This window comes from Haliotis cracherodii, unplaced genomic scaffold, assembly GCF_022045235.1.
Source record: "Haliotis cracherodii isolate W230 unplaced genomic scaffold, xgHalCrac1.p SCAF_1, whole genome shotgun sequence".
NCBI classification, from domain to species: domain Eukaryota; kingdom Metazoa; phylum Mollusca; class Gastropoda; order Lepetellida; family Haliotidae; genus Haliotis; species Haliotis cracherodii.
The window spans coordinates 10888471-10911927 of record NW_027266264.1 but is presented as its reverse complement, the minus strand read 5'-3'; the positions used below and the strand labels follow the sequence as shown (position 1 = coordinate 10911927).

The 23457-nt window shown below is 41.4% G+C and overlaps 1 protein-coding gene across 3 annotated transcripts in view; it reads right to left on the bottom strand.

The window, feature by feature from the left end:
• Positions 1-23457, bottom strand: part of LOC139472487 (unconventional myosin-Id-like) — a 260458-nt gene that overhangs the window by 236074 nt on the left and 927 nt on the right. For 2 of the 3 annotated variants that reach the window (XR_011653888.1, XM_071254970.1), the window contains exons 2-7: positions 6498-6637; positions 3518-3583; positions 2899-3037; positions 1930-2033; positions 1110-1221; positions 775-916 (exon numbers count right to left, since the gene is read on the bottom strand). Coding sequence is in view for 1 of the 3 variants with exons in the window: in XM_071254970.1 (XP_071111071.1) it covers positions 775-916; positions 1110-1221; positions 1930-2033; positions 2899-3037; positions 3518-3583; positions 6498-6623 (689 nt within the window). In the remaining 2 variants the exon portion in view is untranslated. Of the gene's footprint in view, positions 1-774; positions 917-1109; positions 1222-1929; positions 2034-2898; positions 3038-3517; positions 3584-6497; positions 6638-23457 lie in introns of those variants that run through there. The other variant, XR_011653889.1, reaches the window with a different exon arrangement.

Below are 23457 nucleotides of genomic sequence, written 5' to 3'. Positions count from 1 at the left end.
CGAATTGTGGCTTTTTTATAATTATAGTCAACGTGATCCCGAGAACAGCCACAAAGGATAAGATACATGTCGTTGGAACATATGTTTTGCAGAAAAACAGCGTAATTTGCTTCATAAAAGATTTCCATGGCAAGTATATACTGTACGACCAGGAGTGGGTGACGTCACAAGCACATTTCTTACAAGGATAAAACCTGTCACAACTACATTCTAATGACTATCTGATGCTTACATCTGCCAAGAAAAGATATATAATCGTCTATCGAAGAAAGGTTGGAATTTAAAACTGTAAATCGATTTGATATCAGAAGCAAGTCATGAATCTTTTTCGTTGCAACCTTCGCATTGATTAGAAGGTGGGCGGTAAAGAATATTCCTGTGGGCGTACACGTACTATAAAAAAAAAGCTTTTTGTTTGAGCAAGATGTAAGTGATAGACATACAATGTATTTTTCTGTGTCCTCTTGGTATTCGTTAGCATCCGAACGTTGCGAATTGTGTTACAATTTAACAGGATTTGAGAAACCAGTCTTGTTTTTGAAGAAAGCATGTGTGCGTGGGAAACGTCATTCATCATGGTCAAAGGTCAGAACGGTATTTACTTTACCTGTGAGACTTCATTTTCAATCTTATCAAGTTCAACGTAGAACAATACTATAGATTTCTCACGGTGAAGACTTGATCCTGATGCGCCATTAAGCACTACTTAAATCCCCACCCACCTACCCGATCACTCACTCATCAACTCACTCACCAACTCACTCACTCACTCACCTGTAGGACTGATTGTGTCTATGCCGTGTTCGCATTTCCTGATCAAATCCAACCAACATTCTGTAGAAAACATGGAAATTCTTTTCCCCGTGTTCTGAGAACATCACCCGGTTCTTTTCCAGACCCAAAACCATTATTTCGGCTATGAAACACAAGAGCAGATAATTACTGTTTCATAATACTTGGATGGGAATTTGAGGAATGTTATGCTTCAATGTATGTTTCACTTGCGCAATCACCACCGAGTTTAGCGTGGTGTCGTCTTTAATTTGCAAATTGTGTAAAAGGGGTATTTCCTTTCTCAAAGATGTTTCAACGTTAAAATCACGTGATACCTCCGACTAGCTTTCCGTCATCCCACGCGAGTTCCACCATCTTGCCGTGTCTGCTGGAGTTGCGGTTGATACCGACGTCCGCGTTGCCAAACTCTTCCAACAAGGACATTGCCTGCATGTGTTTATTAGTCGGTCATTTAAAATAAATGTTAAAATAATTTTGAAATGTTATAATGTTTTAAGACAAAAACGTAGATGAAATTTAAAAGAATGAAGAATTCTTACTAAATGTCATACATATTAATAATCATCATGGCTTTGCGAAATATTTTGAAATTAATGCACAAAGGTGATCTGCCTGTAGATATCTATGCATAAGAATATTCGTCATTGTGTTGTCAAACGTCACTGTTCTTCTATAACGACCGAACTGTCTGATGCCCTATGCCAAGTGAACTATTTTCTGCAAAATATTAATGAAACCGATTTCAAGAGAATATTATTTATATTTAATTAGAGTCAACAACCCACATGTTCATCACTGTATTTAAAGAAAACAAATCATATGCAGTGAAATGTCAGGTTTTCCAAATAATCAAACAAGAACTTAGTTTACAGTATCGAGTAAAAGCGCTCCGTACGTTTACCCTTGAGCAATCAAATACAGAACCTTCAAAGCCAAGAGGGTATATACCATCATGGCTCATGTGTGGTTGAAAGTGAATTAAGCGAATACATCGTTATTTCTAGCATCGATTTTTTTATAAATAAATAGGTTAGAGCACTCGGACCCCTGGTATTTCATCGTTGAAATGGTTAGTTTGAATCCTCGGCACCAGGTCCTCGTGCCCTAACCTTTATATAAACGACATATGTGAACCTCGTTCAGGAGACTGGCTACATCGCTCTGTGGAGGATCCTGTGACCCGACTGTCGACAGGCGCCCGAATTGGGAAACTAGGATTTTCACAGCTTCTGTTTTTCCTGGAATGGATTAAGACGTTGAATTATTATAATTTCATTTCTTCAACTTCTTCTTCAGCGCTTGTTTATGATTCACTTGTGTAAAAACATGTTTCACGCATTTTAAGTACATGACAGACGATGGCGTAGGAAAACATGGTCACACCTGACTCGTTTTTCCCAGAAATGAGTGAGTGAGTATGGTTTTACGCCGCTTTTAGCAATATTCCAGCAATATCACGGCGGGGGACACCAGAAATGGGCTTCACACATTGTACCCATGTCAGGAATCGAACCCGGGTCTTCGGCGTGACGAGCGAACGCCCCCCAGAAATGATACTAATCTGGTCTTTGTTATGAATCTGAAGGAAGCGATGGGTGTGATATGGACTCACCTGACCCGTTTTCCCCAGACAAAACAATAGCCTGGTCAGTGTTGTGTATCTGAAGGTAGCAATGGGCGTGACATGGACTCACCTGACCCGTTCTCCCCTGACAAAACAATAGCCTGGTCAGTGTTGTGTATCTGAAGGTAGCGATGGGCGTGACATGGACTCACCTGACCCGTTCTCCCCTGACAAAACAATAGCCTCGTCTTTGTTATGAATCTGAAGGTAGCGATGGGCGGGATATGGACTCACCTGACCCGTTCTCCCCAGACAAAACAATAGCCTGGTCAGTGTTGTGTATCTGAAGGTAGCGATGGGCGCGACATGGACTCACCTGGCCCGTTCTCCCCTGACAAAACAATAGCCTGGTCTGTGTTGTGTATCTGAAGGTAGCGATGAGCGCGACATGGACTCACCTGACCCGTTTCCCCTGACAAAACAATAGCCTGGTCTGTGTTGTGTATCTGAAGGTAGCGATGAGCGCGACATGGACTCACCTGACCCGTTCTCCCCTGACAAAACAATAGCCTGGTCTGTGTTGTGTATCTGAAGGTAGCGATGAGCGCGACATGCTGTCGTGAAGATGTGAGGCTGCTGAGACAGGGCGGACGGCACATCTTTGTAGAAATCTCCAACCTGTAGCACCGACCGTTGATGATTCAGAATTCATAGATTAGATTATCACTGCAATCCACACAAAACAATAAAGTCCAACGATTGTAAGGATGCAACGCCGATGTTTCGGTGAGAATAAGATGCGTTCAACACATCACAAATTGACGCTTCATTGACAGTGGACATCGTTTATCACTTGTTGAGGAGGGATTCGTTCCACATAGCGAACTTAGCGCAATGACTTCCGTAATAGGCATGTTAAGTATGCGCGTTACGATAGCTATGTGGAAAGCGATCTTAACTCCCATACTTAAACACACTAGGCTTAAGATCATCGTAACGCTAAGATCGCTTTGTGGAACGGGGCCCTTGCCTCTTTGTAGAACGGAGCCCAGTACGATAAACAATGAGTTGCCATAGACTTGTCTTCAAGGCAACATGCTGCTGCATCTATAGTAACCTAAATACATGGTGTACCTCCTTCCTTCCAACAGGACCTACCCGCGAGCCATAGAGAGGGATCGTCTGTTGTGGGTTCACGGACAAGATGATATCTCCGATAGTTGTCTGTGGGAATATAAAATAGACCGATCAATTATTCAAAGCTTGTGTGGTCGGTGTTCTATCGTAGGCTGGTAAAAGACCCTTGGCTGCACCAATTCATAAACATATTTGTGAACATATTCCTTCAATTGAAATAGCACATATTTCATAATACCATACATAAGTCCAATATACCTGAACACTACAATGAAACGCCTTCAGGATAGTTCTTACCTCCGAACGTTGCGAATCGTGATACAATTTGACAGGACTTGAGAAACCAATCTTGTTTTTGAAGAAAACGTGTGCGTGGGAAACGTCATTCATCATGGTCAAAGGTCAGAACGGTATTTACCATACCTGTGGGACTTTATTTTCAATCTTATCAAGTTCAACATAGAACAATAATATACATTTCTCACGGTGATGAGTTGATCCTGATGCGCCGTTAAGCACTACTTATCTCCCCACCCATACAACTTCCCGATCACTCACTCACTCACTCACCAACTCACTCACTAACCAACTCACTCACCTGTAGGACTGATTGTGTCTATGCCGTATTCGCATTTCCTGATCACATTACTTCCGTAAGTGTCGGTATCTTGCAAACACCAAACTAACCTTGTTTACTATATCTCGTAGATACAGTATATAGAGAATACAACACTCATTCTCGTTAGATACCGTCTTTACGAAACGAGTGGACTTGCTATGGTATCTGACCGAGCGAAAGCTTACATATATATTATACATATAAGAATACATATTCATCGGAATATGAAAAGACAACCGTGATCTACTCACAGCGTTTTACGCTAGGGAATGTTATTGTTCGTATTTTGGATGTTCTTGGCCACAAACTCAGAAGTCAGACTTTCTTCCACGGAGTTTTTTAAATGATTTGTATCGGAACTGTTCACTTTGAGTGATCTGGTGTGCAGTCGTATATGTTTAGTCATGAACAAACACCTCACGAAACAAGGCTACAAAATACGCGTCGAAGAGGATACTGATGGCACAACCAGAGCATCCAACGTAAGTCTAGATATACACCCACATAGTTAAAACTGACTTCATTTCACCTAGCTTATCCTTATATGTTAAATCAAATTGAAAGTCGAGAAAGTGGTTGGGTGCGTCACGCTCATAGGGGCCCTCGATCTATCAATGACGAGTAGTACATTGCAAATGGATACAGCTCGATTATATAATGTCTGTAGTAGCTCTGTGCATAACTAATACAGAATGCAAAGCGAAGTTGGTGCGTGTGACTATCTTAGTTTGGTTGAGTAAAGTGTGTGTAAATGTCTCTCGCTTTTATGAGATTGCTTCAGATCTGCATTGTAATTGTAAATAGAATGACGTCTCGCGATTTTTTATGAATGAATAAAGTTGTTCCGGTGTGACAGAGGTCATGGTTATCCAATCAAAACGAATAAAACGAGGTCAACCTTGTACGACACACGTGTGACGTACGGATTTAGGATCTTACCACCTGTATCTTCACCACGTGGGTAAAGCTAAGGCCAGGGGTAAATTCGATCTGACAGCGATCGTCAATTTGCGGTTACGAAAAGGGGTTACTGATAAGTTGGGACGGCGTTCAGTGAATAATTCCTTCTTCCGATTGTTGGAGGGCAGATCGCATCAGTGAAAAATATATATTACAGTTACTTTCTCGTAGGGTGTCAAACTCTATTTCAGATAAATGTCCCTCCGTGAGATTATTATTGATCAACATAGCGAGTTTTAAAATTGTGGAGTCGTTTGTTGATAATCAGCAATCGTGTCATTCCGAGTCAATTCGGAAAGGGGCGAGATTTGACGAATGAAATTACCTTCAAGGCACTCGGCTCGTCTAAAGTCCAGAATGACCTCGGCCAGCAAAAACAGGAATCCATATTGGAACCGGTTTTGGACACGTGACTATATCGTGATTCAAGACTAACGGCAGGGAGTCGGGAAACGTTTAAATTGTTTCAGTTTTCTGTGTATACCTAACTTCTAGAAATTACTAGATTAAGCTGTCTTCAAAAACAGGGTCGCGTTACTCGAACTACATTCGGCGGATACACGGTTTGCAGTGAATCCATACGACACCACTCTATTGCTGCTCCAAGTATAGGTAAGCATCGGAATACTCCGAGTGAACCCGATTACTGTGACGGTAGATGTAGACGTAATATCACTACCTCAGGAATGAAAATAGCTTTCCTCGTTAATATTACAGGCTTGTATCAAGTTACGTCAGTTGTATTGCTGTTTTGTGAAACAGACCAACAATAAGGAGTAAATCAAAGTAAATATGGCGGATATGTACCAACGATGGATGTGGAATTTAAGAACGGCTTTATGATACCGTGATTCCATCTCTACGACCACCAGCTTTCATCTGAAACTGTACGGGGCCGCGGTTTCGATTCCCCACATGGGTACAATGTGTGAAGCCCATTTCCCCGACGTGATATACCGTATTCGACGTAATAAGCGCTCCGCTCTAATAAGCGCCTACGGCGATATTTGCTAATATATTGGCTAGTGCACAATCCCAGTTAGGACCCCTTCCGATTGATCAATGTACACAAGACTTATTTATTCATGTATAATGCGCACCCGTGTTGTATGCACCCTCAATTATGGGCAATTACATTCTGGAAAAATATATCTGTCGTATGTAAACGTTTCAGGCTGTCAGCATAAACCACGAAATTTACGATTTTGCAACTCCAAAATAATATTCTAATAAGAGCCCCCTATTTCTAATTTTGAGAGGGCCCTGGGCGCTTATTACGTCGAATACGGTACTTGAAATATGGCCAATGGCGGTGACAAACCATACTCACTCACTGAAACTGTATGAGAATAAGCCCATCTCAGGGTTGATGTTACATACCAAGGTAATCAATACAAGAAGCAATCTGATTCTGATACTTACGTATATATGTTGATTTTGAAAACGTTGATGTAGGATGCCTATCACTTCATTAAGGTCGGGGTCAACTAGGGTTGAAAGGTTATCAGTGGGTTGTTGACCCCACTGCGCTGCCATTGGCCCAGCCATACTGGTCACGCTACCTGTTGATAAAGAAATATTTCAATGTTGACGTTACACGTAAATACATGCTGCTGAAAAAAACGTAGCAGTGCTTCATATAAAGCGTTGTAAATGTTATGTTATTGAAAATAACAACATAATATTTGGTCGTGTGTCTCATCAATCTTTTATCATACAAATTCATTTACAAAACACATACTTGGTAACAGTTGAAAGAGATACACGCCCTAGAAAAGGTCGGGGGTGTAACAACTCAATTAACAATGTCAAAAACAGGTGTGATAAAGGCGAAGATACTAGATGACGGAAAACAACCTGGGGGATGTGGTTCCAAATGTCAACCAAAGACTTGTCTAACTGAGCTAGCGATACCGGCTGGTTCTGACCCTGTCGTAGGCGTAGGTCTATCTCATCCCAGACATGTTCTATGGGGGAGAGGTCTGGTGAAACAGTCGGCTATGACAGGACAGCAATGTTATGCTGCCTCAAGAAGTCTTACAAAACGTGCAACGTGTGGGCGGACCTTATCCTGCTGCAACGTGACGTTACGACCCTACATTTGTACAAAGGATAGAACAGGATCTCGAACGAATTCATCCCGGCAGCGAACGCCATTCAAATTGCCATTTACTATGATGAGTAGTGTTCTCTCATAAGTTGGGATGCCACCTATACCATTGCACTTCCACCATCAAGATCTACTGACGACGTTGAGTAACGCAAGCGTCGCTAAAGACCTGTAACGGCAAGCGTCGCCTGTAGACTGCTGCACGACCATCAGAGCTGTCCATGAGAAACCCGGACTCATCTTTAAACAGTACACCATCCCAGTCTTGTCTCCCGAATCTCAGATGATGTCTACACCAAGCTGGGCGTGCCTGAGTGAGTGAGTGTGTTGTGTTTAACGCCGCTTTTAACAGTATTCCAGTTATATCACGGCGTGTCAGCTTAATGTGGGAGGAAAGCCCGAAGTGATGCAGGTTCCAGACGTTTACCACTTCGGTGAAACCCACGAGCACGGGTATGGTGCTGACAAACCTAGAAACATAATCAGGGCGAACCGGGATTCGAACCCACAATCATAGGTTTCTGGCGTACCCAAGGGACGCAACTCCGCACAGCGAATCGCGGCGCCTTAGACGACTGGGCCACCCGTGCCCCCCGGCGTGCCTGACATTGACGTGGAAACAAACTTTGGTGTATCGCTGTACGTCGGGGCCAGATGTTGTGCTTCCCCGACCGATTGTGTGCGGTTGTGCCACTAATTGATCTCAACTTCTCCAAGCTGTTAATGTAGTAGTTTGATATCAATTCCGTGTAAGCACCAACCGAATATAAATGTCTTGTTGAAGTGACATCACACGTGGACGACCCGCCAAAAGTGTTGCACTGCTGTGGATAAGGTCTCCACAGAGATGTCTCCACAGAGATGATAATGTGTCTCGATGAACATTAAAATGTCTGGGAACTTCGTTTTGCGTCACCTCATGCAGCATACTCGCGGTGAGTAGACATTGATGTTCAGCGAGCCGTGGCATTCCGAGAGCGCTTTTTACGGTTAAACGAAAGTATTCTTATGAGCCCCTGATAGCTAAATATTCATTGTGTTTAACGCCGCTGTTAACAGTATTCCAGTTATATCACGGCGTGTCAGCTTAATGTGGGAGGAAAGCCCGAAGTGATGCAGGTCTCAGACGTCTACCACTTCGGTGAAACCCACGAGCACGGGTATGGTGGCATTCCGAAAGCGCTTTTTTACGGTTCTTGTGAGCCCCTGAGAGCTAAACAATCATTGAGTGTGAGTATCATGCTCCCAACAAACAAAATGGTGACGACCTTAAACCTTAAATTTGAGATGTCTTTGATATAAATATGTATTGAAAGATGCATTTATTTCAGAATAAAAGATGTGTTTGTTGTTTAACGTCGCACTCAGCAATAGTCGAGTATATGACGGTGGTTTGTAAATAATCGAACAGAACACTCTGATCTTAGTATTTGGATTCCTCTTTGTCAAGTAACGTGTGTTGGGGAGCTGTGCTGTGGCGGTGAAAGGATTTAATCACAAACGCAAAAGAAGAACTGAAAGTGGTTTGTTGGTTGGTTGTTGTTTAACGCCGCACTCAGCAATATTCCTGCTATATGACGGCGGTCTGTAAGTAATCGAGTGTGGTCCAGGCAATTGACACCATGAACATCGATCTACGCAATTGCATCAGTCAAGTCAGTGATCCTGACCACCCAATCCCGTTAGACACCTCTAACGACAAGATAATCGTATCCTATGGCAAGCATGGGTTGCTGAAAACGTTTTCTAACCCGGATGTTCACTGGTACAGAATAGATGCATATTTATTGAATTTTATATTTTTGAGTGAGTATAAATGTCAGTGGTTACCATCCACCCATACTTTCCTTTAAAGCTTTACATTGCTAAACACTATTCATTAAATTATTGTAAAGAACGCCAAAATATTTTAGAATGCAAATACGATTTGACTCAAATTCAAAGTAAATTTTGAATACATTTGTATGACAGCTTGATTGAAGGATTGCCAGTTGAACATTTATGCTTTGTTTCCGCGAAACAGTAATTCAGTGAGTGAGTGAGTGAGTTTAAACGCCGTACTGCAGAACGGTATTTCAGTTATAATACATCGTGTCAGTTCGGTGTGGAAGGAAAGTCCGAAGTGCTTGTCTTAGACGTTTACAACTTTGGTTAACTCACGGGTTTGGTGCTGACAAACCCAGAAACATATTCAGGGCGAATCTGGGATTCGAACCCTCTATCATAGGTTTCTGTTACGCCTCAGCGACACCAAAAACCCGATACTGTATGTGAGCACCCATACAGTTCGGTAAACTCTATCCCTGATATCATCATGAATGTTTTATTGATCCAAAAAGAGTGTCATGTGTCAGGAAGACAGAGAAACCTCTTTATACTGGACGCCGTTAATTCTGAAAGCCCACTTTCAGGACAGTTGCTACCGTGAACGCGAATATGAATAGTCAGTGACATTACTCAGTCAACCCTTCGCATTGATTCGTTAAACCTCACATTTGTTTATATCAAAGATTTCAGTGGGAACATTTCTTTAAAATAAATGTATTTTTTTCTTCAAAAGAACCTTCCCTCTTCTGCTGTGGAATCAAGGAAACTAGACTTGGTTTAGTTTGATCTAGACTTACCTAGGCTTTTAGAAAAAATAATGTTTATATATATTCTACAGTCATGGCGCAGGACTAATGGGAACGATACAGTCAAGTTTCACAGTTTCACGGTTACAGTATCAATGTACTGAACACACGGGCGTAAAACACCATACCAATAACACTCTCGAATCAGTGACCTAATTGACATAGTACAATCCTGTATACCACTATTTTCCTGAAACAAACATAACTGTGGAAGTCTATACCAAAGGAGAGAGATGGCAGCATTTTGTAGACGTCACTGAAAGAGGCGTCCGAACTATCTGACAGTGCTGAAAGGCATCATTATACAAAGTGATCGTACTGAATAGATAGGAATGATTGTACGACGCTTCATTCAGTGTAAATTAACAGAAACACAACGCAGATAAAGTGAGTTTACCCACATAATATTTTACTCATATTTTTTGTTGGCTTGTATGTTTGTTGTTTAACACATTTCATTCATCGAAACTATGGCTTGTGTAAATGTCAATCATGGACATTATTGGAGTGGTTGTCATCGATATTTTGCAGTCTGATCATGGACACTTTCAATCCATCGATACTTCAACCAATTGTTACGTCTTTATTGACGATGCATTTACGAACTTTATTTAAATGTAAACCAGGTATCAATGTTTGTTGGTTGGTTGGTTGGTTTGTTGTTTTACGCTGCATGAATATTCGAGCTGTATGACGGCAGGTGCAGGGTCGCCACTTATTTTCATCAACAAAGAATTTATTTGTTTGTTTGTTGTTTAACGCCGCACAGCTATATGACGGCGATCTGTAAATAATCGAGTCTGGACCAGACAATCCAGTGATTGATATCATGAACATCGAGCCACGCAATTGGGATACGATGACATGCATCAACCAAGTCAGCGAGCCTGACCATCCGATCCCGTTAGTCGCCTCTTGCGACAAGCATAGTCGCCTTTTTCGGTAAGCATGGGTTGCTAAAGACCTATTCTACCCCGGAATCTTTACAGGTCTATTAGTGTTTGTAGTAGATACTTGTCTGAGGAGCATCTTGTCACAAGCGAAACACACAGTACGTGTAATTTCATAATGGTGGTATTCACCACCAGAGATTGCTTGAAAAGCATTTGTGCAACGCAAGTTGTAAGACCAAAATACATCGAACATAAAAGACACCCTTCGTTCATGATTTGGACCGCCTCCGTGGTCTAATGGTAGAGCGTCCGCCCGGAGAGCGGAAGGTCCGGGGTTCGATCCCCAGCCGCGTCATACCAAAAGACGTTAAAAGATGGTACTTGTTACCCCGTCTGGCGCTCGGCATTATGGGGCTAAAACAAGGACTGGTCGGCTCGGAGTCTGTATACTGTGTCTGTGTGGGGTATTCATGTTAAACTGCGGCATGGTATCTCAGTGAACTAGCACTCTAAATCGGCATCAGTCCGGACTAGTACAAGCAGCCACACGCAAAACATACACGTGCATGCACCTCGCTATATAAGTGCAATAATCTTGGACGCGACGTTAAACCCCATTTCACCTCACCTCACCTCGTTCATGATTTGACCAAACTGATACAAATGGATCGTGATAACAAAGTCACATGTTATAACATGTTATATCTGCAGTTTTATTATGACATCAAACGTATAAGTGATTTTTGGCAAATACCTTTGTGTCGGACTCGAAATAATCTGAGAAAAAAATCGTCTTATCCGAGCATTCAACACGCCCACACACATATTATCAAAGACATCATAACACTTAAGGAAGGGTGGCGTTAGTGAACTAAAGTAAATTACAGTACAAAACGGAATGTTCATATATTTTTAGTTCGACGTATCAGATCAATTGTCTGCTTGCATTTTCATTTGGCACTACAAGACAAGTTCGAGACAACCGAAATTCGATAGTCCGATTCGTCTTTATCAGAGGTCAAAATAATGATGAACCGGTTAATCTGCCCCACACATCTGAGATCGACATGACGGCGTTCTAATGTATATGATTTTTTATCATTAGAGCTGCAACTGCTCTTGAAATCTCATGAATCAATACCTGTCATACTTCATCAAAGAACCCAATTATGTACATTTTCTCGTTATCGCATGTCTGTCTGTCAAAATGATTTACTCAAAAACATCTCCGTTTAGTGAGTTGTTTGACTGTCTGAATCTGGTATGTAAGATAATTGTTTTCCTGTGCTACAAGTGCAAATGGGGTATCTGTGTGGGGACGTCACTAATTTGATTTCTCTATGCAACTATTGAAGCAGGTGTGTTGCAATCACTGGTAAGCTGTTTCCACAAACACTATTCAATAGGATTTTTAAGGATTGCAGTATTAGATTTTGGAATTTCTGTAAATTTCTCAATTTATTTTATACAGTTATTTAAAAAACTCATAATCGTTTGTATTACATAAATAACACTAAATACAAGTTTAATACGAACAGTGAACTATAACACACAGTTAGACCTCAGTGTTAACGAGTGTTCGTCGTTTTTAGCCATATTGATGTCGAAAATGATAAAAGGAAGGTTTGAGATTCATTCTGTCAGTACCTTGAATTACGGTGAATGGTCAGTCAGTATTCGGTGGTCAAAGATCCTTGGGCGATGATGTAACCGGGAGGCGTTACTTTTATTATATGTATGTGCATGTTCATTTGCATCAACATCTTACTGGCATACATATAGTCAGTAGTAGTAGTAGTAGTAGTAGTAGTAGTAGTAGTAGTAGTACCCCTAGTAGTAGTTGCTGTTTGTTGTTTAACGTCGCACTCAGCAATATTCCAGCTATATGACGGCGGCCTGTTAATAATCAAGTCTCGACCAGACAATCCAGTGGTTGATATCATGAGCATTGATCCACGCAATTGGGATACGATGACATGCATCAACCAAGTCAGCGAGCCTGACCAACCGATCCCGTTAGTCGCCGCTTAAGGATCTTCGCGAGGTAGTAGTAGTAGTAGTAGTAGTAGTAGTAGTAGTAGTAGTAGTAGTAGTAGTGTCATCATCAACATCATCATTAGTAGTATCATTATTCTTATGTTTAACATGAGTGAAATGTGAAATAAATATTCCCGATGTGACAATTTACAGAAGCTGTGTGGTGACAAAAAAAAAAAGATTTTCTTAGAATGCATCCACGGAACCTTTTACGTTCCATGTGTCTCGTTTTTTAATAAGAATACCCCAATTTCTAACTGACGCCCTTGCAGTATAACATTACAGTATGTAACCTGGCAATCGTGGACAGACACGCCAAGACCCCATTACCACAGAGCTCTGTAAGCTTATACCACCACCGTGTCACGATGTACTGACTGATAGTATCAGATCTGTCTCATGTCGAGGGTACAATTCTCCATTAATGTAATGGTATTTGATGTGCTGGTATTGGGTTAGACGTGAAGAAACATACAATAGGGCAACTGTGGGCGTTTCATTTTACTTTGCTTTGAGTTGTATATACTGCCGGGCAAACAAATTTAGAAAATTGGATCAGACCCAAATATTAGAATCTTTATGAAAACGTTACGAGGCTGAATGTCTGGTATCTGTGAACCAACACAAAACGATCATGACAATACCTGCTTCACTCTGCCACTCTGTTTAGCCATCAAACATGCGGTGGATACGTTCTTTAGTATTTTGTTTATCACGACGTGTGGGGTTAGGTGGGGAGTAGGAATTTGAGGAATCCTTAAACGGTTTAAGGACACAAATCTGAATAGCAAATTGCGTCTCATACGTCCATTGGGCTATACTCCATTACTTAGATTTGAAATGTTAAAATAATCTCTCGCAGGAACATTGCGCATACAAATTGGATGATTTCCAACATTTTTAATTTAAGAGAAGGCGTCTTTGTAAAATAATGCATTCAGATCTAGACGAAAGGACATACGTGTTATTCAGTCTCTCTTCGTGAAAGAAATGTCGAATCTAATTGTTGACATACGATCATGTGGCGTCCTGCATTGATGGGTACTAATGCGCATATGAATAAGGCAAACATATCTCCTTTCACGAGGACGAGGAGAGCACAATGCTGTGATTCGCGCGACTACACGCCGTGGTAACAGAAAGGACGTGCAGGGTGACCTGGTGAGACGGGTAACCTATAAAGCACAATGACATTCTATCTTCTTCGTTGCCATGGCATCAGTCAAGAACACAATCACCGGATTGATTGATGCTGCACCTTTTCCTGTACGAATATAATTCATTTACCAAGGTGTAACAAATGCAAAATTATTTATAGATTACACTATACAAACGTGTATGTGTTCATGGTAAAACAGGGCTTTCTAGCAACATGCTTCATTGCCACTTACAGTGAGCTGGGGAAATATACGAGTCAGGGCCATGAATATTCATAAAGGCTCAGACATGATTTGTATTAATAATTCACTTCTAGTATGTTCCCACACCTGTCCCAGTCTTTACCCTACCTCTGCCATTGCGCTCACAAGCCACCCTCTCCCGGATACCTACCTAATCTGCGCTATGAGGCCAGGAGCTACCAAACTGCGGACACCAAGCACAATGGGGAGTCAAAAGCGAGGTCCGCATACTTTTCCCGCTTTTTCTGAATATTGTAATCACGTTACTGTCAAAGTGGCGGATACGTCAGTTACTTCAACACTCTCACTGTCTTTATCAAAGAGGACAAGATCAGGTGATTAGGGAAATATTTGGAAGGCTAACCACGGGCCTATTCAAAAAGACATTGAATTTTTTCTTTTCCATGACTCCCTAAAAGCCTGGCGAAGACGATAATGTTTAACCTGTGGTTATAATAGTAAGTGTCTTATTTCTTATGTACATGTTTTAATGTCTTTTATTTTCCCTTTTTCATGTTTTAGTGCTAATCATCTTTGTAAAATGAATTTCCTTGGGATAAGTCTTGTCTTATCTTATAAGAGTCATCACGCTGTTTAAGACATGATGTTTGTGGCAAGGTAATTCACCCACTGACAAGGTGAACAATATTTAAATTGAGTGAGTTAGAATTTATAGTCACGTCGGCAGTATTTCAGCCATATCGTGACTAAATCAAGTTGTACAGGAATAACATATAAATATGGACTATATAATCTGTCGACAAAGGACAGTAAAATCACTTGACTATCACAGATATAGATTTAAAACTAGCATGTTACCATAAAACATGTGACCATTCGGAACAATAAATTATAAAATTGGGCTAGAGATCAATATTTAAAGTTATTGCACAATCTATGTACAAAATTTACATAGCTCCTCCTCCGAAGAACCAACGCTAGATCTCATGATGAGAGGTTTGTAAAAGGACGTTACCTGGCTGACCCCACCAGTTCCGTCCAGCAGTACAGTGCCGTCGGCCATATCTATATCAAAGCTCATGATTCTCTCCTACAAATAGATGAGTAATTCCTTGAGTCTCAACATACATCGCCAGAGGTACATCCGATAAATCAACACTAATGAAAACCCAATTTCCAGAATTTAATTTGCATATGTGACGATTGAGATTGGAACGAGGGTGGTGACTTATGTCATCAGACATGACCCTTCTTGTCTGGCTGCCAAGACTCAGGAAATCATGTTTCGTCCAATCAACCACTCGAAAGGAATACGAAAAAACAAGCACAGCATAGGCTTTGGCCTCATTTCGAGCATTAAACTCTGATCTCCAGAGTTTGTTCTAAACAAGATTTATAATTACTCTGCCCAAAGCTTTTCTTGAATGTGGACATTCAGAAGTTTGTCTCGAACTTGCCTTCCCAAATACGTGTAGGCCTGATCTTCCAAAATACTATCAATCACTCACACCCCTTGTAATTCAACCGAACCACCTTTTACTGCCTTGTCACGTTTTAGGTGAAGAATGTTGCACTTGTCAAGTCCACATGACATGCAAGAGAAGGACTCGACAAGGACGACCGGATCTCAGGAATTGGATTCCCCTTTGTCAAGGAGATTAGGAAAGTGTGTTGGTGATCTGTGCTGTGGTGGTCAAAGGATATAATAACAAACGAAAAAGAAGAACTGAAAGCGTCCCCCTGAAATTTTCCCCTTCTGGTTTAAATAGATTGAAAAAGATTTATCCTCTAAATTATTCTGTTATTATTCTAAATTCTTTATCATGCACCTAGATAATCTTGGACGCGACGTTAAACCCCATTTAACCTCGCCTAACCGTATATCTAATGCTATGTGTAGTTACACGGGTTTTGACCGACCGACTGCTGCTGAGACTGCATAATAGCAAGTAATGATACTCCAAGGATGACGCATCTTTGAATACACATGAAGAGCTGTCAGCCGAAAGGCACAGTTATCATCTATTCCGCTTACATTTCTGGTAATAAATATCGATGATTCAAACATTCATTATAAAAGAGGGATTATATTCGAGCCAAATTTGTCCAATTATGTTTGATTCAAGTCCCCAAAAGTCAATCTATTTGTCTGAATTGTTTAAATTCGCAAGTCATATTGATATAGCGGTTAATGATTACCCAACTACATACATTTCTTTCTTACGTCTAGACTTGAAATGGGCTCTCTTTAAAATGTCAGTTGTGGACACGCGTATTCACGTATATCATTCTTATCGGATCATGGCTGAAATACAAGACTAGACTGTTATCAATTAAGCAGTTAGTGTTCTTGTTAAACGAGATTCTGGTTTGGAGTGGTCCTTCACTTGGATGACGTCCCCCCGGAACATTGCTCGCTTACTGATTGGTCCTGCAATTAAGAATGCATTATTCTGTCATGATTCAGATACTGCAGATAACTTTTATCGTAGAAGCCACTACAGCCGGATTGTTTCCTAACAGTTTAACGTTGATTATGGTGTCTGCTTTAAAATTTAAAAATGAAGTCCGTTAAATACAAAGTTATACGCCCCAGTTAGCAATACCATGAGAGCATATAGACATGCACGTTTTTATATTTATTCATCCTTGCTTGATAGTAGCCCGAGGATGCAACTTTATATTTTTTACTTTATACCGCACGTCAACATCATCTACGACCACAACCTCGAGCACGACCACAACCTCGACCATGACCACGACCACGACTTCAACCACGACCACGACCACGACCACGACCACGACCACGACCGCAACCTCGACCACCATCACAACCTCGACCATGAGCACGACCACGACCACAAACTCGACCACGACCACGACCGCAACCTCAACCATGACCACATCCTCCACCATGTCCACAACCTCCACCATGACCACGACCACAACCTCGACCACGACCACGACCACGACCACAACCTCCACCATGACTATGAACACAACTACCACCATGACCACAACCTCGACCATGACCACGACCATGACCACGACCACCATCACAACCTCCACCATGACCACGGCCACAACCTCGACCACGACCACAACCTGCACAATGACCACGACCACAACCTCCACCATGACCACATCCTCGACCACGACCACAACCTGCGCAATGACCACGACCACAACCTCCACCATGACCACATCCTCGACCTCGACGGCCTGAGACGTTTAATGATAGTTATAACACCTATTTGTTTTTCAAACTGATAAATCAGCCAAGAGCAAGCAGAACATAAGTTGTCATTGGTTGATTTTGTTATAATTGATCCATGACGTGGGACACGATGACGGGATGAATAAAAAGCGCACAGCTGAGATTTGGTGTTGTCAGGTTGTCCATACTATTCAACCATTCTGACCAAATAATCACCGTTTCAATCTCATCAGGTCACAGCTGGGATTTGGTATTCCCAGATGGTCACAAGCCACAGTAGCCCTATACTCTGCTGTCACTGTGGCCAAGCATTCCCTAATACGTTGTTCTTAAGACAACACATGTTCCTGAGGCAATGTATTTAACTGACTATAAAAAAGGCTATAAACTAGGCTGGAATTTCGTGGCTTGATAGTAGCGCCACCAGTGGCTATTACGAGTTATGACACTTCTATGCCTCCTATTGACCTATCATATTACTAGTCTTGCGTTTGCTTAAAAGAAATGACAGCGCCCAGTCAAGACGATCTGATGGATTATCAAGATTTTTATTTCTTTGAGAGGCATTTAGAAGTCAGAGTACTAAGTAAGGATAAGATATACCGTTATCAAGCAAGTGATGTACAAGGTATGGTTGACAAGTATATATACAGGTAGGAGGCAGTGTTTATACAATAGAACAGTATATGAGATGTAGGTACACAGAGGGGGAGAAGCCTGTTATGTACACTTGCTTGATAACGGTGTTAGGACGTCGCTCCTAATTGTAATAAAGAAGTTGTGCATCCATAAATCTTATCCTTACTTAAGATTTATATTGTTCAAAAACGGTTCTTACCTCGCGAAGTGCAGCACTGGAAATACTTGAGCATCATGATTAAAAACATGAAAAGGTTTGGAAAATAGCAATCGACGCTCAGTTGACGGTACACATGCTTTGCAAATCTTGTAATCGACCGAAATCTGCACGGCAGTTTAGGAACAAGGTGTCGATTACGTGATTTTGATTGGATTATACATAGACCAGACAAAACATAAATCCGAAAGTCAAGCCTAAGTTCGGCAAGTGTTGAAATTGAAAATTTAAGTCTGTTAACTCCTTGCCTCGGGAAGATAAAATAGGATACTAGGAACCTAATTCTGACCAAGATGTCTTTTGTTATCTTTAACCAGCACTTGACATGTTCAAGAGAGCCATGAAGAACCGGGTTAGAATTGATCTTCAGCAACCTTGGGTTGGGTTGGAGACTAACGGGATCGGGTGGTCATGCAGACTTGTTGACTTGGTTGATGCATGTCATTGTATTCCAATTGTGTAGATCCATGCTCAATCCCTGTATTGTCTGTCCCAGACTCAATTATTAACAGACCGCCGTATTCTAGCTATGAGCGGCGTTAAACAAGAAAGAAAAGAAAACGACAAAACCCTATCCATATCCAATAAAAGTCTCTGCATGAAGCAGAGTCGATGACTATATCATGAGCATGTGTTTATGAATCACTATCAAATAGTAATGATACCAGTTGTTCGCGAAAATGTAATCGTATTCTGCCCCACAGGTTGCACCGTCACAAACACATGCAAAGGCAAGTTAATTGTTCACGTGTTCAAGACATAAGGGAGGGGGTAGGTGACCTAGTGGGAAAGAAAAGGGTTTGTACGTCACGCCGAAACTTGGGTTCCAGTCACATAGGGACAATGTTTGAATCCCGTGATGTGGCTGAAATGTTGCTAAAATTAACCGTCAAAAACGTACATTTGAGACACATGCTATACACATAATTGATCGTATATTTGATAAGAAATACAAATACTGGTAATTGGTAGTCGGCCGTGGTGTTATGACGTAAGTACAAAGGTTGTACAGTACGTTCTAAATACAAACCAACAAGATCAAGGTCAATTGTTCCCCGACATTAATGTCGTCTTTATGTAGCGTTATGGCGGGATCCAACCTCTTTATAAGACGTTGTGTTGTGGGAAGTAGATGTCATGTCGTTACAGCCTAGTTGTGGTGTTTGAAGTGAAATGCAATAAGGGAGAATAATAGGACATGTCGTATTTAATTCGGCTGACGTTTGAGTGAGTGATAGATTTTGTTGAAATAATTCTTCTTCAGCGTTACTGTTTGTCTTTGAGCCTTAATACCAATGACAGTGTTTTCTTTAATACAATTATTTAAATTGTATTTAGTGATGAAACGGGGGGCACGGGGAGCCCAGTCGCCTAAGGCGCCGCGATTCGCTGTGCAGAGTTGCGTCCCTTGGGTACGCCAGAAACCTATGATTGTGGGTTCGAATCCCGAATCCCGGCCCCGATTATGTTTCTAGGTTTGTCAGCACCATACCCGTGCTCGTAGGTTTCACCGAAGTGGTAAACGCCTGAGACCTGCATCACTTCGGGCTTTCCTCCCACATTAAGCTGACACGCCGTGATATAACTGGAATAATGTTAAAAGCGGCGATAACCAAACTCACTCACTCACGATGAAACCACAACATGTCGTTGTTCAGAAGGTTTAGCCTGAAATGACAGGAAAACCATTTCAGAAGTTATAATTTACAACTGACTGGTTGTATGTACGACACTTTGGTAATGTAACAAATGTTATATTTCGGATAACACTTTTTCAGTAAAGTACAGATTCTCGTCCTAATTGCCAGCACACAAAGTCAGCGATCTAATCCACTCACAGGGACGGGACTCAACCCCCAAAAGAGCGAGAATTTGTACTTCACTAAAAAAGTGTTATCCCAACTATAACATTTGTTACATTTGACCACTTTCTAAATGGCATTGTGTGTTCTTTGGTAAAGTAGTTAACACACCTCAAACTACCCTTTCATTCCACTTTCTCTTTTAATGTATTCTGATGAAAGATTGTAATTGTACATAGCTTTGAAATACTATAACAGTTACAATACCCCCATAAGAATTTCTATTTCCCGAACTGATTAAATTGCAACTAGCTAACCCATAAAGAATTTACAAAATAAAACGTCTACCACGACAAACTAACACATCATTAAATTACAACATCCTCCACGCGATGACCACAACAAACCACGACCACGACCGTGTAACTCCAACACCTCCCAACTCTACAGCAACGCCTCGCAACTCTACGCAACGCCCCGCAACTCTACGCAACGCCCCGCAACTTAACAGCAACGCCACATACATCATCGTTTCATAAGGGCGCTTAATTCAAGCCAACGCTTCGTAACATCACTCAAACCAAATAACGTTTTCTGACGCCGCAGAACTCGAATCGCCTAGTATGTATTACTACGTAACGCCTCTAAACACCACCTACTGCCTCAACGCCCACACATCGACAGGAACACCCTGCAGACAGCACAAATACCACGACGTATCATCGTCTTCATTTCAACGGATTATTCGTCTAATGAAGAGTAATGTAGAATGTATTTGCCGTTTGGCCTTCAGACATGATGGATTAGGAGCATTATACGCCTACTAGATGCTTACTGATATATATAACACGAGGTTGAATGTCTAGCTGATAAGAATAGGACAATAAAAGTCATAATAATATATCGTTTCAAAAACAGTCCTGTTTTGGCCTTACGTTATAGCGTAACATATTTCCAAACTCATTTTTTAATTTTCCATCCATGCATTTGCAATGTTTTACTTTCTCTTGACTTTCGCCTATTTCAAACACATTTTTTGTTTACTCATGTAATCAAATAATGTAATGCATTTTGCCATAATATAATCACAGTAACTTAAGCACACACAATTCACAGGAAACGGCACGATTCAAGTGATACAAAGATATCGATTTTCTAGGCACACGACTACAGGGGACTAAAGTTAGCAGTGGGTTCGTAATTCGTTTTTCGTTTTTCGAATAACGAAAAACAAGCCAGCACCGGGTTCGTTATTCAAAGGCTGTATATTAAACTACTACAGTAAGGTTGTCAAATACACGGAAACTCATTTAATATGTGACAGCAGGTTCGTCTTACATCATCATCCAAAAACTGTTTAGTTATTAAGTGCTTCTGAATAACGAACTTCGAATAAAGAACCGGCTGCTAACGTCAGGCCACTCACACCTACTTATGTTAGTCCTGGCACGAGTAGCTTGGACTTGGGCTCTTATCCTCGTATTTATGGCATAGCGAAGTAGCTCAACACCCATGCATAGGACCCTATCGATAAGCTGTGCAATAGTGGATTTAGAGATCTCATGTAGTCCTGTTTGTTAAGAGCATTAAAGTGATTGTGTCAGTTATATTTTAAGATATTTCTAGACTTTGTACTCGACAAGCTGCATACCGATTGCAGAACCCTAATACCGGACACGTATTTAAATCACTCAGTAAAGTTTTACGTCGCTTGTAGCTATAATCCTTTGGGCAACAACAAGAATGGGATTCACATATCGTGTGTTTTGGGATTCGAACCCGGGTCTTCAGCATGATGGGCAAAACCTGTATCCAGTAGGCTACCTACCGCCCCGGTTTGAGATACAAGTAGTCTTAGCACTCAAATGTATCACTAAAATAGACAGTTTCATTTAAATCCTATTCTGTGTTAAGACGATGTTTCTATAGTGAGCTTTAAAAACCACATCCTGGTTTGAAATTAACCGTCAAAAAAGGTTTGTGGCGATAGGATTTGTTTGTTCGTTGTTTAACGCCACACTCAGCAATATTCCAGCTATATGATGGCGGTATGTAAATAATCGCGTCGAATCCAGGTATTCACATCATGAACATCGATCCACGCAATTGGATACGATGACATGCATCAAGGATGTCAGCGAGCCTGACCACCCGATCCCGTTAGTCGCCTCTTACGACAAGCATAGTCGAATTATATGGTAAGGGTAGGTTGCAGAAGACCTATTCTACCCCGGATCTTCACGGTCGGTGGCGATTGAAAGCAAACAAGTAAGAAAATAATTCTAAGAATAATCACCTCTAAGTTATATTCCAATAGTATAGGCAGTTCACAATAAGGTGGTGAGGTGAGGTGAAGATTATTGCAACCATCAATCGACGCATTTGGGACATGATGACATGCATCAACCAACTCAGCAACCTGGACCACCGGATCTTGTTGATCTTCTCAAAACAAGCCTGGGTTGCTGAGGACCAATTCCAACCCGGGTCTTCACGCAGTCCTCAGATAATGACTTTTACACACTGGACGTAACTGAAATACTTGGCATAACTCAAACAAAGTGGCCCTACAGTATCTCAGTCAGATTGTGCCCTATAGGTAATCATCAGGGTGACACCAAAGTGGGACAGATAATTTGGTGCAACAAGTCTATCAATATATTGATAACATCGTCGGGATGGTAGTCAAGGGGCTCCGAGATCTGAGGTGAGGTGAAATGGGGTTTAACGTCGCGTCCAAGATTATTGCACTTATATAGCGACGTGCATGCACGTGTGTGTGTGGCTGCTTGTACTGGTCCGGACTGATGCCGATTTATAGTGCTAGCCCACTGAGATACCCCACACAGACACAGTATACTGACTCCGAGACGACCAGTCCTTGTTTTAGTCCCTTAATGCCGAGCGCCAGACAGGGTAACAACAAGTACCATCTTTTAACGTCTTTTGGTATGACGCGGCCCGTACCTTCCGCTCTCCGGGCGGACGCTCTACCACTGCACCACGGAGGCGGTCCAGTTCACAACAAACATTGTACTCCACAGAGTTGTTCGAGCCAAGGCCAGCCAGTAATGTGTATACTCAAGAGCAACGGGTAATTGTGGTAACACACGCTAGTCATGTAGTCTTCTATAGTTGTTTTTAAAGTGAAATGTCTAGTTATTTTCGTTCCCTTTTAAGGATGTCAGAGAGAGGCCGGTGGGGCAGGATACGCTCACCTTTTCGCGAATACCTGGTATTATCACTATTTGATAGTGATTCATAAAAACAAGCTAATGATATAGTCGGAATCGTGCAATGCGCTCCGCCTTTAGAAGAGATTTCACATGATAGAAATGGCAGCGTACACGACTAGGAGATCAATATGTAAAGCAATATAGTCCACATCATCATAATAATAATAATTGTCAGGTATCAATAAATGCCGTTTGCCTTTTAGTATGTGTAAAAAGTACATTCTAATAATGAAATAA